The 14,151-nt window shown below is 58.7% G+C and overlaps 4 protein-coding genes across 5 annotated transcripts; 2 read left to right on the top strand and 2 right to left on the bottom strand.

Annotated features, from left to right (window-relative positions):
- Positions 1-442: 442 nt before the first annotated feature.
- rpc2 (DNA-directed RNA polymerase) lies at positions 443-4,367 on the top strand. The gene is made up of 4 exons (XM_047987693.1): positions 443-715; positions 772-784; positions 853-954; positions 1,021-4,367. Exons 1-4 carry the CDS (start codon positions 589-591, stop codon positions 4,241-4,243), a joined length of 3,465 nt encoding a protein of 1,154 aa, XP_047843679.1. The 5' UTR covers positions 443-588; the 3' UTR covers positions 4,244-4,367.
- A 6-nt stretch (positions 4,368-4,373) lies between these two features.
- On the bottom strand, positions 4,374-7,226 carry rhp57 (DNA repair protein rhp57). Its single transcript, XM_047987692.1, has 2 exons — positions 6,828-7,226; positions 4,374-6,766 (listed from the first exon to the last, which is right to left on the bottom strand). The coding sequence occupies exon 2, from the start codon at positions 6,070-6,072 to the stop codon at positions 4,447-4,449; it is 1,626 nt and encodes a 541-aa protein (XP_047843678.1). The 5' UTR covers positions 6,073-6,766; positions 6,828-7,226; the 3' UTR covers positions 4,374-4,446.
- JDV02_006309 (uncharacterized protein) lies at positions 6,613-9,547 on the top strand. Its single transcript, XM_047987691.1, has 2 exons — positions 6,613-8,275; positions 8,347-9,547. The coding sequence occupies exons 1-2, from the start codon at positions 7,839-7,841 to the stop codon at positions 9,257-9,259; spliced, it is 1,350 nt and encodes a 449-aa protein (XP_047843677.1). The 5' UTR covers positions 6,613-7,838; the 3' UTR covers positions 9,260-9,547.
- Positions 9,548-9,571: 24 nt separating this feature from the next.
- Positions 9,572-14,094, bottom strand: YAT1 (Carnitine O-acetyltransferase). Of its 2 annotated transcripts, XM_047987689.1 has the most exons (5): positions 13,373-14,094; positions 13,139-13,231; positions 12,073-12,474; positions 10,040-12,022; positions 9,722-9,982 (listed from the first exon to the last, which is right to left on the bottom strand). In XM_047987689.1, the coding sequence occupies exons 3-5, from the start codon at positions 12,323-12,325 to the stop codon at positions 9,834-9,836; spliced, it is 2,385 nt and encodes a 794-aa protein (XP_047843675.1). In that variant the 5' UTR covers positions 12,326-12,474; positions 13,139-13,231; positions 13,373-14,094; the 3' UTR covers positions 9,722-9,833. The 2 variants fall into 2 exon arrangements, with proteins under 2 accessions (XP_047843676.1, XP_047843675.1); XM_047987690.1 differs by having other exon boundaries at positions 9,572-9,982; positions 12,073-14,094.
- Between the last annotated feature and the right edge of the window lie 57 nt (positions 14,095-14,151).

The raw sequence follows: 14,151 nt of genomic DNA, 5'->3' as shown, positions 1-14,151 counted from the left end.
GTCTCGAGGACGGCTCTTGCATTGGCCCCAGGTCTACACGGCATGCAGCTGCATGTGTGCTGGAGGTGATGGAGTCAGACTGCCCTCGCTGGTGTGTGCGCACGAGGGGCAGCGGCGACAGACCCCCACCTCAGATGACGCCTAGATGCTGTTAGTGAATGGCATTACGATGGGAACGTACTTTGTACGAAGCATTTGCTGATGGCCGAAGATGCACTTTCGGCCTGCCAGGTCCTAGCCATCCGCAGTGTTGTTTGCGTCTAGAAATTCTCCGGCACGCCGCGCTGCGGATGCATGGACGGAGCAGCTAAGTACGAAGTATACCGTAACTACCGTGTAGCGCGAACGGTACTAAGGTACTTCGTACCTTGCGAGTCGTCCCCCACCACTGAGCGCCTTCCGGTCGGATAGCCAGCCCCACCTGCCTATCGCGGTGACTGCAAGACGACTCTGTACTTTTTTTGCTTCGCAACTCTACTGCAATATCCCGTGGCAACCGACGAACATCGCGACTCTCAAAACCACCGAGCCGCAGGCACCGCCGTGTCGCGCGGGTCTGTAGATGCTCCTCCCGTGGTAATCGCCAACATGCCATTCGTAGACGACGGCTTCGAGGCCCTCTTGGAGCCATTTTACAACGGCAAGAAGCTTACGGACCCTGTATCGACCAAGGAGGACAAGTTCCAGCTGCTACCAGCATTCCTCAAGGTCAAGGGTAGGACCTCCCGGTGGTCGTCTCTCTCGCTCGTCGCATAGCTAACACTGCGCCAGGTCTCGTCAAACAGTACGCACTTTTCCCACTCAGCGCGTCCGAGGGCTCGCTTCCTTGGGTTGTACTGACCCGGGCGATAGGCACATCGACTCGTACAACTTCTTCGTCGAGCACGAGATCAAGGACATTGTGCGCACCAACCGCACCATTCGGAGCGATGTCGACAGCAACTTCTGGCTCGAGTAGGACTATCTATCCTGGTCAACCACGTTGCGCCGCATGAATCCATCGCTGACTGCCGTGTCTAGGTTCACGGATATTCGCGTCGGCCGCCCGCGCCGGCAAGATTACAACGATGCCAAGTCCCGCACCGAGGTGACTCCCATGGAGTGCCGACTACGCGACATGACGTATGCCGCGCCTATTTTGGTCGATATCGCCTACATCCGTGACAAGCAAAAGATCGTTCGAAAGGGTGTCCCGTTGGGGCGCATGCCCGTCATGCTCAAGAGCTCCAAATGCAGGCTCAGTGGTGCGAATAATGCTCAGATGGAGGCCATGAACGAGTGTCCTTTGGACCCCGGCGGCTACTTCATCATCAATGGCACAGAAAAAGTCATTTTGATCCAGGAACAGCTGAGCAAGAACCGCGTCATTGTCGAGGCCGACGAGAAGAACAACGTCATCTCCGCTTCCGTCACCAGTTCGACGCACGAACGAAAGTCCAAGACATACGTCACCTTGAAGAAGGACAGAATTGTGCTCACACACAACGTCCTTGTCGAAGGTATTCCCATAGTCATTGTGCTCAAGGCCTTGGGTGGCCTCTCAGACTACGAGATCATGCAACTGGTGGCTGGCTCGGACGGCAGGTACCAGGACGAATTCATCGTCAACTTTGATGAGGCAACAAAGGTCGGCGTCTTCACTCAGCACCAGGCGCTGGAATATATTGGCGCCCGCGTCAAGATGGGCTCGCGACGGTCCCAGTTCGGCCCTCAGGTTCGTCGAAACAACGTGGAGGAGGGACTCGACGCCTTGGCCAATCTGGTCATTGCCCATGTTCCGATCGAAGGGCTTGACTTCTATCCCAAGGCCATATACGTCGCCATGATGACGCGGAGAGTTCTCATGGCCTCGCAAGATTCGAAGCTGGTCGATGATCGGGACTTTGTGGGGAATAAGCGCCTGGAGCTGGCCGGTCAGCTCCTCTCACTTCTCTTCGAGGATCTCTTCAAGCGCTTCATGGTCGAGGTCAAGATGTCCATCGACAAGTTCTTGAAGAAGAACAACCGAGCAGTTCCCCTCGATGCAGTGCACATGATCAGCAATCATGCGAACAACATCGGGTTGGGAATCAATCGCGCCATCCAGACAGGAAACTGGAGCGTCAAGCGCTTCAACATGAACCGAGCCGGCGTCACGCACGTCCTCAGCCGCCTTAGCTACATCAGTGCACTCGGCATGATGACCCGAATCAGCAGTCAGTTCGAGAAGACTCGCAAGGTGTCGGGTCCCCGAGCCCTTCAACCGTCCCAGTGGGGTATGTTGTGTCCGTCGGATACACCAGAAGGTGAAGCTTGCGGTCTCGTCAAGAACTTGGCCCTCATGACACACATTACGACGAACATTGACGAAACACCAATCAAGCGGTGGATCTTCACCCTCGACACGGGTGTCGAGCCCATTCGCAACTTCTCAGGTGCCGAGATGCATCGTGAGGGCTCATACATCATACACGTCAACGGTACTCCATTTGCGTTGACAAGATATCCCAAGAGGTTTGCGTCAAAATTTCGGACGATGCGTCGACGAGGATGGATATCTCCCTTCGTCAGCATCAACCTCAACTCTCATTTCAACGCTGTTCATATAGCAACCGATGAAGGCCGCATTTGTCGGCCCTACATTATTGTTAAAAATGGTCAACAAAAGCTCAAGCCTGAGCACCTCAAGCTGCTGCAGCTGGGCAAAGCAACTTTTGACGACTTCTTGACTAAGGGCATCGTGGAATACCTTGATGTCAACGAAGAGAACGACGCACTTATCACGCTCTACGAGGACCAGGTGACGCAAAGCACGACACACTTGGAGATTGAGCCGTTCACGCTGCTTGGTGCCGTCGCCGGTCTGATTCCTTTCCCTCACCACAACCAGTCGCCTCGAAACACGTACCAATGCGCCATGGGTAAACAAGCCATCGGAGCCATTGCATATAATCAGTTCAACCGAATTGACACACTACTCTACACCCTCGTATACCCACAGCGGCCGATGGTCATCACCAAGACTATCGAGCTCATTCACTACGACAAGCTTCCTGCAGGGCAAAACGCCACTGTCGTCGTCATGTCATATTCAGGATACGACATCGAAGATGCCCTCGTCCTGAACAAGGGGTCCATTGACAGAGGTTTCGGGCGGTGCCAGGTATTCCGCAAGTACACCACAGAACTGCAGAAATATCCGAACGGTCGGAGAGAGCGAATAGGAGATCCAATCAACGGCGCAACGAATCAGCGCGAAGCCAAGTACGAGGCCCTTGATAATGATGGCCTTGCCATGGTCGGGTACAGAGTCAAGTCTGGAGAAGTCATGGTCAAGAAGGAAACACCTCTTGACCTCACAACCACCGGCATCGGTATGGATCGGGGGCCCAGCGAATATCGCGATTCCGCCGTTTCATACCGCATACCTGATCCTGCCTACATTGACAAGGTCATGATCTCCCAGACGGAAAAGGATACCACAGTCATCAAGGTCCAGACGAGACAGACACGCCGTCCTGAGTTGGGCGACAAATTCTCGTCTCGTCACGGTCAAAAGGGTGTGGTGGGCATCATTGTTGACCATGAGGACATGCCATTTGCGGATAATGGCCTGACACCTGACATTATCATGAATCCTCATGGTTTCCCGTCTCGAATGACTGTCGGCAAGCTTCTGGAATGCCTAACAGGAAAGGCATCCATCCTCGATGGCCGCAAGGACTATGGCTTTGGCGATGCCTTCCGGTCGCATCCGGTCGAGGAGATGAGCCAGGTCCTACTCGACCACGGCTTTTCGTGGGAGGGCAAGGACTACTTTACTTCTGGCCTCACAGGCGAGCCCCTGGAGGCGTACATCTTCAACGGCCCCATCTACTACCAGCGCTTGAAGCACATGGTGCAAGACAAGATGCACTCTCGCTCCAGGGGCCCCAGGGCCATCCTGACCCGGCAGCCGACCGAAGGTCGTTCCAGAGACGGTGGTCTCCGCCTGGGAGAAATGGAGCGCGACTGCTTGATCGCGTACGGAGCGTCACAGCTGTTGCTGGAGCGGCTCATGTTCAGCTCGGACAGCGTGGACATTGACATTTGCCAGCAGTGCGGTCTGTTTGGATACCGCGGTTACTGCCACACGTGCAAGAGCACGAGGGAGGTGACCAAGATGACCATGCCGTACGCCGCCAAGTTGCTGGTCCAGGAGCTCATCAGCATGAACGTTGGTGTTCGCCTCCAGCTCGAGGACGAGTTTCCGCACCCACAATGATGGGTCGCCGGGGGAGCTACTATGGAAGGTCTGGCGTGGAGGAGGAGGCATCTAGGGGACATGTACAGCTAGATCGACAGCATTTAGCGACTTCGACGACACAAATGTAAAACCATTAAGGCATGTTCTTGTTCTGGCGTGATTCGTCTAATCTTATGTGACTACCTTTCGTAAGCCTTGCGAACTAAAGGCGCAGCAAGGCTTCAGTGTATGCCTTTCGCTTTGAGCTTCGCTTTAGGCTTTACAGACTTGAGGCCGCCCATATTTACTTCAAACTCGGCCGCTCCGTCCATCCCCCGCCCCGACGCCGCGACGTGCGGCGCAAATACGACCTTCATCCATCTCCTCCACGCCTTAAGCGTTGGCTCGCGCGAAGCGACGTCGTCGCCGTCGTCGTAGTCGTCCGCGTGGAGCGGCGCGGCGACCCTCCGCGGGCGGCCGTAGACAGGGCGTTTGAATAGGGCGACGCGGCACGAGATCTGAGTGGACCAGACGAGGCCGAGGCTAGGCGTCTTGAGGGCCTGCGACGAGTACGGGTCGTCGCCCCAGCCGGTGAACCAGCGCTGCTGGTGGTCGAGCCGCAGGGCGGGCGGCGCAGGTGGCGGGCCGTCGTCGGGAAAGGAGAAGGGGGCGGCGCCAGAGGAGGAGGGCGGCGGCGGCGTGCTGGCGAGGGGAAGGGGCGGAGGGCCCTTGTCACTCCGCGACGCGAGCGGGCTGTCCTGCGTGCTTTGCAGGGTCGTGGCGACGTTTCTGACGGCGCCGGCGTGGACGCGGCCGCGGATGGTACCGGGCGAGAGGGAAGACGAGGAGAAGCGATCGGCGACCTGATTGGCGACGACGACGGCGAGGTTGTGCCTGCGGGCGAGGTCGCGCAGCAAGGCACCGAGGCGGATGAGCTCGGCGCTCCGGGCGGCCATGTTAGAGCCGCGGGACCCCTGGCGCTCAAACTCGGCGCGGTAGTTTGCGGCGACGGAGTCGACGACGACGAGGCCAATGTCGTGGCGCGACAGCAGGACGGGGACCTGGTACTCGAGGATGTGGTCCTGGGACTCGAGGTCGGGCGTGACGGTGCTGAGAATGTTGTCGAGCGACGGCGGGCGCGCGTCGGCGTCGTTCCTGGCAAGAAAGGCCGGGTTGGAAGCGAGCATCTGGGCGAGGCGGCGGGTGGCGAGGCCGGACTCGGTGGAGATGTAGAGGGCCTGCTTGGCGAGGCCGCGCGGGGGCGGCAGCTGCACGGCGAGGCACAGGGAGAGGAGGAACTGCGTCTTACCGGCGCCGCTCTCGCCGGCGAACTCGGTGATGCAGCCGAGGGGCACGCCGCCGCCGAGCGCGGCGTCGAGGCCGTCGTCAAGGGTGCTGATGGCCTCGCACGGGATGTTGCCGGGCGTCATCTGTCGTTGCGGCGATGGCGGCGGCGGCCGCTGCTCCTGCTGCTGCTCTGCCGCGACTGCGCCGGGGTCATCCTGGGTGCCCTTGGGCGCAACATCTCCCTCTCTTCCATCGTCATCCTCCTCTCCCTTCTCCTCCTTCCCGCGGCTGTCTGCGATGCTCGCGGCGTGCTGATGACCGGGCCCGTCGTCGTCGTCGTCGTCGTCGTCGTCCAGCCCAACGAGCAGCTGCTCCGGGACCAGGTCGTCGACCAGCGACGACTGGATGGCGGCGACGAAGCGCTTAAGGTCCAGCAGCGGGAGCTGCGTCTGCTTGGCGATGTCAGCCGGGTGCAGGGCGAGGAGCTCGGCGGTGGTGAGGGCATGCTGCTCGATGGCGGGGAGCAGGGCGGAGAAGGGCGCGGTGCGGAAGGACGGGAGGATGCGCAACAGGTCCGTCATGGGGGATGGGGAGAGGCGGGAGGGGGCGTGTCCAGTGTGCGGGCTGTTTATCGCATCTCGACGTGGATACGCGACTTGGAGAGGCGAGATTGCGTGTTTTGCTGGCGATTTGGAGTGGGCGGGCGGCAGGGTCAGGCCGAGGGCGCTGGTGCCGTTGCCCAAGAGTGCTCAGGTGAGGTCGATGACGATGGAAGGAGGCGTGGAGGATGAGAGCTTCTTCGCCAACAGGCCGTGCTACGCGCTACGCGCAACGCGCCACGTTGGTTTGTGAGACGAAGAAACCTAAGAGAAATCCAATAATCCAACAAATCTCTATGTCAAATCTTCAACCCACTCCGTTCTCGAGTTGTTTTCTGCGCGCATCAAGACGAGGTCGAATGCTGCGCAGCTACCCTGCGGTTACAGCTCCAGTCGTGACGCCGCGCCAAATCGCGTCCTGGGCATCGCCAACCCACGTGACTGGAGGGGGGCCTGCCACGGCTCGACGTCCGTCTCCCCCGCCGCCCACTTTTGTCCGTTCTGGTTCACAGCCGCTTTCGCACTTGGCCGCCAATGCTTACTCCAAATTGACCCGATTCCCGACCTGCGTCTGTCTGCGGGCGGGCCACTCGAAAGAGACGACCCCTTTGTTTGCTGGTGTCGCTGTCTTCAACTCACACACCCATGTCTCGGGTGGCGGCTTGCCTTGCCTTGCCTGACGAGATGTGAGGACAATGGGTAGGGAGGGACTGATGGAGCATGGACCTCACTCATACCCATTCGAAGCCGGTCGCCTAACTTGGTTCGTGGCGTCAAACGTGCCGGCGCCGGCAGCAGGTTCGCTGTCATGCCGCCGCAAAACGAGGATGCGCCGGTCCTGTGGGCACACCAAATGGCCACGAGCCACGAACTGGGGGCGCGCCGTTGACGGCATTGCAAAGCCCCAGGACGACGCGCAGATCATTTTCCCACCGTGGACCCATATCGAACATGACGGTTCGGATGACAATCTCCTCGTGCCGCTTCGGCCAAAGGCGCATGCAGTATGAGCCGTATGGCTCTCACGCCCTCTGAACTGGATAGCAAGGTCATTCGACAGCAACGATGACGCCGAAAAGGGGGAAGCCATTCTCGCGTGCGTATTTCGTACGAGTTACGGCAATCTTTGTTGTGGGTAGTTGCCGCGCGGGGGACGACGATGCTGCAGCACCGGTCCTAACACGAGAGACCCTGCCTGCTGCACAAACCCTGGCCATTTGCAGCCACGTCAAGCGGCTCCCCTGGCGGCAGGCTGATTTTGCGCGCAGACCAGGCAGATCCGCCTGGGTCGGGGCGAGACGGTTGTCGGGACCCGTTTAAAATTCAGCTCCTGCAAGCCACGCTCGCTCCTCCACGACCGTCCATTGGAGGCTGATGCCTCCCGTCACGACTCAATTCACCATCGCGCTCCATCGTGGCCAATGCCTGTTCCTGACGCCCGAGGCGCTAGGCCAGGGCTGCATGGGATGGTCCGGGTGTGCTCGAGTTGCGATGAGGTCCCGCCGCCGCCGCCGCCGCCGCCATGATGGGGGACCGGGGTTGAACCATTCGTGGTGTCTCGCGCAATAAAACAACTCCCCGCCGCCTCGTGCCCCCCTCGGTCTGGAGAAGAGGATTGAAGAATTGTTCGCTCGTTTATTTGCTTCTTCTTCCTCTCCTTATTCTTGTCTTGCCCGTTTCGGTAGCCTCATCCGTCACGTCACGTCCTTCCGGTGGATTCTCCTCTGTTGTGTATAAGTCACCAAGTCATGAAGGTCACTCAGTTGATGGCCGCTCTGGCGGCCATGTGCATATCGACGGCCGTCGAAGCCCGGCTTGTCGCGCGGATACCCCAAGCCACGCGTTCGGTCGTCCTGCCTGCGGACGGCATGTCTCCCAGGCCGACAGTGCCGCCGAGCATGCACGAGTTGCTGCGTCGCCAGGACTCGACGTCTTATAAGTTGACCATGGCCGTGGCCCCCGACAACACCTGCGGATACATCTCGGGCAACGCCAGCTGGGCCTACACCTGTGGCCCTAGCGCGACATGCGGCCTCGTCTTTTCACAGCCGACTCACTCCGGTGTCGTCATGTGTTACAACGACGGGGGCTCCAACTTCCGGTTCGGATGCATGGACTACAACGACATCGTTTCGTCGAGCAAGTGTGGCGACAGCTGCGCTCAGGACACTCTTGTGCTCAAGTGGTATGCGCTGCCCTCTGCTCACTCACCCTGCCGTTCGCTCTACCCTTTTTGTGACTAACGCAAGAAACAAGCACAAACGCGGCGAGTAAATTCTGCAACACCATTGCGTTTCCTGGCGGCATCACAGACTACTGGTGTGCGGCCATTAGCGACTCTTTGGCCAACCAGGCCTTCACGACCTTCGCCGGCCAGACCATCAGCCGGTCCTACTTCACAATCACGCAGACGGGCTCGTCGACTTCACTTCTCAACACGAAGCAGACGGGCAAGAGCACTATCGGTGACCCAACTCCATCTGGCGCGCTGTCAAAAACCTCATCAGCGGCTGCCACCACCAGTACCGATGGTTCTGGCAACAGCGACAGCAGCGACAAGGACAACAGTGGTGGAGGCGGCGGCGGCGGAGGCAAGAAGACGCCCGTGGCAGCCATTGTCGGAGGTGTCGTTGGTGGTGTCGCCGCGATTGGTATCGCCGGCATCATCGCTTTCTTCTGCCTACGGCGCGGCAAGAAGCAGGCCGATGCTGGCAAGACGGCGAGCCCGCCCATGGAACAGTCTCCCGTGCAACACCCAAGCGTGCCGCCGCCCAGCATGATGCAGCAGCAGCAGCAGCAGCCTGGCCCGCACACGTCGTACTACAACCCCAACTACGCTCCTTCTGTCCAGAGCTATCTCCCTCCCAACCAGCAGTACCCTCAGACCATGCCGCCGCCGCTTGGTGGATACTATCCTGCCGCCGCCGACCCGTCGCTCGCCCCAACATCTCCCACGGCCTCGCACATGACGCACATGACGGACCCGCGCACGAACAGCACGAGCCCCGGCGTGCCCCAATGGGGCGGCTACCCGGCTCCTGGCCCGGGCCCCCAGCAGCAGCAGCAGCCGCCACCGCCGCACGGCTTCCAGCCCCAGCAGCCCGTCATCTATGAGGCATCCGCACAGACATCGGATAACCACCGTGGCCAGATGCATGAGCTCAACTGAGCGGAGAGCGAGGAGGCCCGCGTCATTGGCTCGATGACGAGACCACCCCAAAGGGCCCCTCCCGAAAAGGGAAAGGAAACTCGTGGTCTTGGTTCCGCGGTGACGGGACATTAATTCTCTTGGGAGGAAGTGTATTTCTACGTCATGTTGTATGTATCCATTGTGAGGTCTGGCGTTGGGTTTTTAGAAGGGGTCACAGTTGCGGGACAGCCCGACGCGGCGTACAGGGAGTCATCATTCACGGCATATATATATAATGTGCATATATGGCGTCTGAGCAATCATGCTGCAAGCTCTGCACTTGTACCTTCTCTTCGAAACATGTGAGCTTGGCAATGTGTTGCGACCAGGTATGTCTTGGACCGCAACCGACTTGTGGGCATGGCCATTCTCAGCAACATCCAAGCCAAGCTTGTACGCCGGAGATGCAAACTCGGGATAACGCACTTGGTTCTTGGGCCATATGATTGCGGTGCAATATATCCGGCTATGGCTTTGGCAATCGATATCCAACAAACAAATCCCCCACGGCGCACAAGGCCCAAAAGCTACAATTCATACAACACGCTCATCATCATTCCGTCGTTAAGCGAAGCTTCTTGCCCACATCCCTTCGTCGGGCCTGTACTGCCGCCCGCTCCGATGCCTTGGTCTCACTCGTGTCCGCCGCGGGATCCCGTGCCTTGAGTGCCTGACGCAGCATGCCCGCGTCAAAGAACCCGTCTGGAGATGCGCGTTAGCATTGTGTGCAGTATCATTCTTGGGTGGTTGCAAACTTACATCCTCCAAGTTCGTCGTCATCACTGGCTGTAATGCTTTCCTCCGCGAGCGACGACCCGTCTTGGGATCGAGGCGTCCTCACCGTCTCGAGACCGGTGACGAGCCGGCCACGTGACTTCCGGCCGACGGGCTTTGGCCTTGATTCCTCTGCCTCCCGTGCCCGACTGGTCTTGGCTGTCGACGATTTGCGGTTTGTTACACGGAGGATCCGTCGAATTTCGAGGAGATAGCTCTCAAGCGCGTCGACAAAGCGCTTCGTTTGGCGATGCTTGCTCGAGACGCAAATAGAAATGGAATCATCCTTGATAATGTACCCGATGCCGAAGCCGTCGCCTGAGGTCGGGCCGAAGCCAAAGTGCCGGAGCGACGGGTTGCCGCAGTTTGATGTCGACAAAACCGTCGTGTTTAGCTTGTCCCAGCCAGAGTCTGCGAATATAAATGGCAGAGGGTGACTGTCTCGTGATCGCGAGTTGGTGCTATCGCCACGTTCCCTGCTGCGTCCTATTTCGACACCGTCCAGGGATGAGATGCTTGAGGCCTTCTCAGGGCTGCCTACGGGTGAGTACCCATCTACTGGGCTAGACTGGCCGAAGCTGCTCATGCCGCTGCCAATCTCGTCATCGACGTACTTCTGCCAAACGCAGAACAAGGCATACAGGTGCCGATCGCAGCCTTGGGCCTTTGCGCACTCCTTCGTTCGATTGACGTGCTTCTGGCACGCAGTTTTCAGCGCTTCTATCTTCTGCTCGAGCGGATTGTCTGCCCAGAACGTTTGGACAAAGTCAACCGAGTCGCTTGAAACTGTCCGAACAGCCTCGGTGCGGCCGTGCAAATACACCTTGGTCATCGCCGGCTCGTAAGTACATTCGACGCGGCCGTACAAGCCATAGTACGCGGCCTGAAAAGCCATCTGCACAAATGCATCGGGCGAGAACCCCATTGAGGTGATGAAGTTCTTGCCGTAAGACCCGAAGTCGAGACACTGAAACTCGTTCTGCTCGATTAAATCGGCAAGTCTAGTCTCGGCGAAGCGGACAGCTATGCTCAACTCCGGAATCATGTCCCATTCAAGCTTCCGTGGTGTGGTATTGACATCGCCAAAACTTTCGGGGTCTCGCTTGGATGGGTCGGGGCTTGTTGATGCCCAAAGGGTGGGTGCTTGGCCGTTGATGGAGCGGGCGAAGCGGAGAATCGTGTCTGTGTAAACATCACTGGCGAATCTGAGCACGGTGTGGCCGTCCACACCTGTATGCTCAAAGTTGATACCTGCGCTGCCGTTTTTGCAAACAATTATTTGCATCTTGTCGTACCAGCGGTTGGTGCAGGTGCCGATTTGAACTCCATTCTTCACTTCGCTTGTGCCACACAGCATGTTCTGACACAATGCTGCGACGTTGGGTGGTTCCGTGTAGTCAAGGCAGAGGACAAAGAGCGCGGAGTCTATGATGTTGAGACAGTCGGCGTTGTTTGAGCCGGGGTTCTTCGTCAAAACGTCTCTGAGGCCAGACCACACCTTGCGGTTCTCCGTGCTCAAGACACCGAGAGCACCTTTGGCAGCCTCCTGGATCGGGATTTGAGCGGCATCCTCGGTGATTGTCTGTAGGTTGATGGCAATGTCCTTCTCGGTCATGATAACGTCGGAGTTGTCGTCTAAGACATCAAACCAGTAGATCTGGCCATGGCACATGACCGCGATATGCGTTGATTGCGGGTCCTGCACGATTTGACAGCCGTTCTCGGTCGGCACTCTCGCAGTGCCAAATAAGCGAGAAAACTGGTACATGCAGAGCGGCGTGCCCTTGAACGTGTCGGGAGGAAGCTCCTCTTTTCGGACAGCTCGGATAAAGTCGAGGGCGGACACGACCAGTGAAGCCGCACGGGTGACTTGGTTGTTTCTCGCCGGCGTAGGGTCATCTTCGAGAAGGAAGAATGGGTTCAGGTTGAGGACCACGGGGTTGTCAAAGTTGAGATACGAGTCGTACCCTGCCATTGTCAGCCATAGTCACGTATGCTGGCCAAGGGGGTCCACTTACAGAACTGCTCGATGTAGCTCGTCTTGCCATGGGCATACTTCTTGAGCTTGTCTTGCAAATCGGGCCCGTCTTGTTTGAGGAACTCCTGAACGGCATGTCTCGTCTCAGCCCGTTCGCGGGGGGCCTGAAGTGGCGCAAGAACCTCCAAGTATCTTTTGCAAGTGTCGTCGAGGTTGGGAATGGGGAGCTTGGGAAGCTTGTCTTGGGCAGCAAAAGTGATGCCGCCCTCCTTGTGCGCACTGTGGGTAGCCATGGGCACTCTGGTGTAAGCCGATGACAGGTTCAGAGGCTGACGTGACGAGACGGAAGCCGGAGGCTCTGGGACACTTCGGGGCGTAGCTGGGTCGGCGGGAGGCTCTGCCAGCCGCGCTGCCAGGGAGTTTGGAGGACTGAAGACGCGGACTTTGGCGGTCATCTTGTCAGCAAGTCCGTGAAATTTTATGAGTAGAGCGGCGAGACGCTGGTGCTGATGCTGAGACCGCGCAGAGCGGTGCGGTAGAAGTAGTGGCAGTCCTGAAGGTAGTAGGCTGGCATTACACTCGCTCGTTGGACCACGATTGGCCGGGTTTGTGTATGTGGCAACTTCAGCTTGAGTTGCGGTACTATCGAACAATGAAGCACGAGTACGTGAGGGTAGGGGGGGGATAAGAAGGGATGGGAGGTAGGTTATATAAGAGCTGCCAGGCACGGCAATGGTCGGGATGTGGAGCGGAGTCCCCGCAACTGGTCGCCGCAGGGTACCAGTGGTGTTGTCTGGTTGACAAACTCCGTGGGTGCAAGAGGTAATGTCGTGCTTCCAAGTGGACCGTCCCAGGAACGGGATCGAGAAGGATGTTTGGGGAGAGCTGGGCAGACGCAGACGTGGACTGGGGTACGTGGGCCGGGGGAGGCGGGAGACGGCTCATGGGAAAGTGCTCGCTTGAGTCCTCCTCCGGAGGCCCGAAAGTCAATACGACTTGGAGCAATAGCCGTCGCTGTGGGGGAGGGGCAATGGGGGGAGCCGGGGACCGACTCTGATGGACAGGGAAGACAACGAGGGAAATAGCTGATATGGCACTCAACCTACCCTTGGTAACGGAGCCACACCGGGGCTGCCGTGGTGCGTATTAGAAGACGCAGGGAATTATCGACGGGACGGAAGGAGACGTAGGGAAAGGACCTGTACGGAAAAGGCAGTCAGTGAGCGGCTGATCCGAGAGGTGGCTTCGCATGTGCTGCCGTGCGATGTGCGACTACTGCTAGTCGCGTGGTTTTGCGTACATGTGCCAACGCGGATAAGCTGTGACAGAGGGAAGCCCACCAGTGGTCATGGGTGCGACATGGGGGTCACCAAGACGTCGCGCACTCACATGTGTCGAAGAGGAAGACGGTTGGACACAGGAGGCTGCTGGCAAAGGGCTGACCGCAACGTTGTATGTAGGTACGTAAGGCCAGTTGCGTCGTTCGCTACCTAAAGGTACCCAAGTAGGCACTACTAATGTAAGTACTGTATCGATCGCACCGCCGGGCTGCCAGTAGCTGTCGGCTTCGTCACTTCCGGACGGCGGGCGCGGGCCGGTGCCAGGAATGGCCAGCGCAGAAGTTGGGGGCGGGCAGAGCGAGCTTCGGGCGAAAGGGATCTCGGCTGTTCGTTGCGCGTGGACGAACGGCAGTGGGGGGAGCTGTCAGGCGCCGTGGAGGCGCGACGCCCCGGCAAGGGTAATCGTGGGCTAGAGCAGAGCAGGCACCGGACTGATGAAGAAGGGTGCCTTTCAACAGCGTAATGCGACCTAATCTGGCGGCTGTGACTGGTCTGCGGACCGGCCTGCTTAGGCTGGGCTGGGCCGGGCTGGTTTGGTAGCTCGCGGACCGACTGCTGGCGCGCGCTGAAACGCGGACGCCCGGTGATCCGTATGGCGGCAGGTTCCACACTCGGTTTACAGTAGGCAGCGGCTCTCGCCTCGTTGGAGGGTGGTGAGGTGTGCTGTAGCGGTGTCAAAAGCCATTGTCGAATCCAGGGAATGCATGACGAGAGAGGAGACGTTGCAAGGCAAACTGCGAGTGTCCTCATTCATTACTGTCCGTCACGTGGGTAGTTTT

This window comes from Purpureocillium takamizusanense, chromosome 5, assembly GCF_022605165.1.
Source record: "Purpureocillium takamizusanense chromosome 5, complete sequence".
Classification (NCBI taxonomy): Eukaryota; Fungi; Ascomycota; class Sordariomycetes; order Hypocreales; family Ophiocordycipitaceae; genus Purpureocillium; species Purpureocillium takamizusanense.
This window is presented reverse-complemented; position numbering and strand designations above follow the sequence as displayed.

Excerpts from the sequence above, each read along its gene's own strand:
- YAT1 (XM_047987690.1), bottom strand. The coding sequence starts at position 12,487 with ATGACCGCCAAAGTCCGCGTCTTCAGTCCTCCAAACTCCCTGGCAGCG. Across the intron at positions 12,023-12,072 it reads GAGCTACATCGAGCAGTTCT|GGTACGACTCGTATCTCAAC; the intron begins GTAAGTGGACCC and ends TGACAATGGCAG. Across the intron at positions 9,983-10,039 it reads TGACGACGAACTTGGAGGAT|ACGGGTTCTTTGACGCGGGC; the intron begins GTAAGTTTGCAA and ends GCGCATCTCCAG.
- rpc2 (XM_047987693.1), top strand. The coding sequence starts at position 589 with ATGCCATTCGTAGACGACGGCTTCGAGGCCCTCTTGGAGCCATTTTAC. Across the intron at positions 955-1,020 it reads GACAGCAACTTCTGGCTCGA|GTTCACGGATATTCGCGTCG; the intron begins GTAGGACTATCT and ends TGCCGTGTCTAG.
- JDV02_006309 (XM_047987691.1), top strand. The coding sequence starts at position 7,839 with ATGAAGGTCACTCAGTTGATGGCCGCTCTGGCGGCCATGTGCATATCG. Across the intron at positions 8,276-8,346 it reads GACACTCTTGTGCTCAAGTG|CACAAACGCGGCGAGTAAAT; the intron begins GTATGCGCTGCC and ends GCAAGAAACAAG.
- rhp57 (XM_047987692.1), bottom strand. The coding sequence starts at position 6,072 with ATGACGGACCTGTTGCGCATCCTCCCGTCCTTCCGCACCGCGCCCTTC.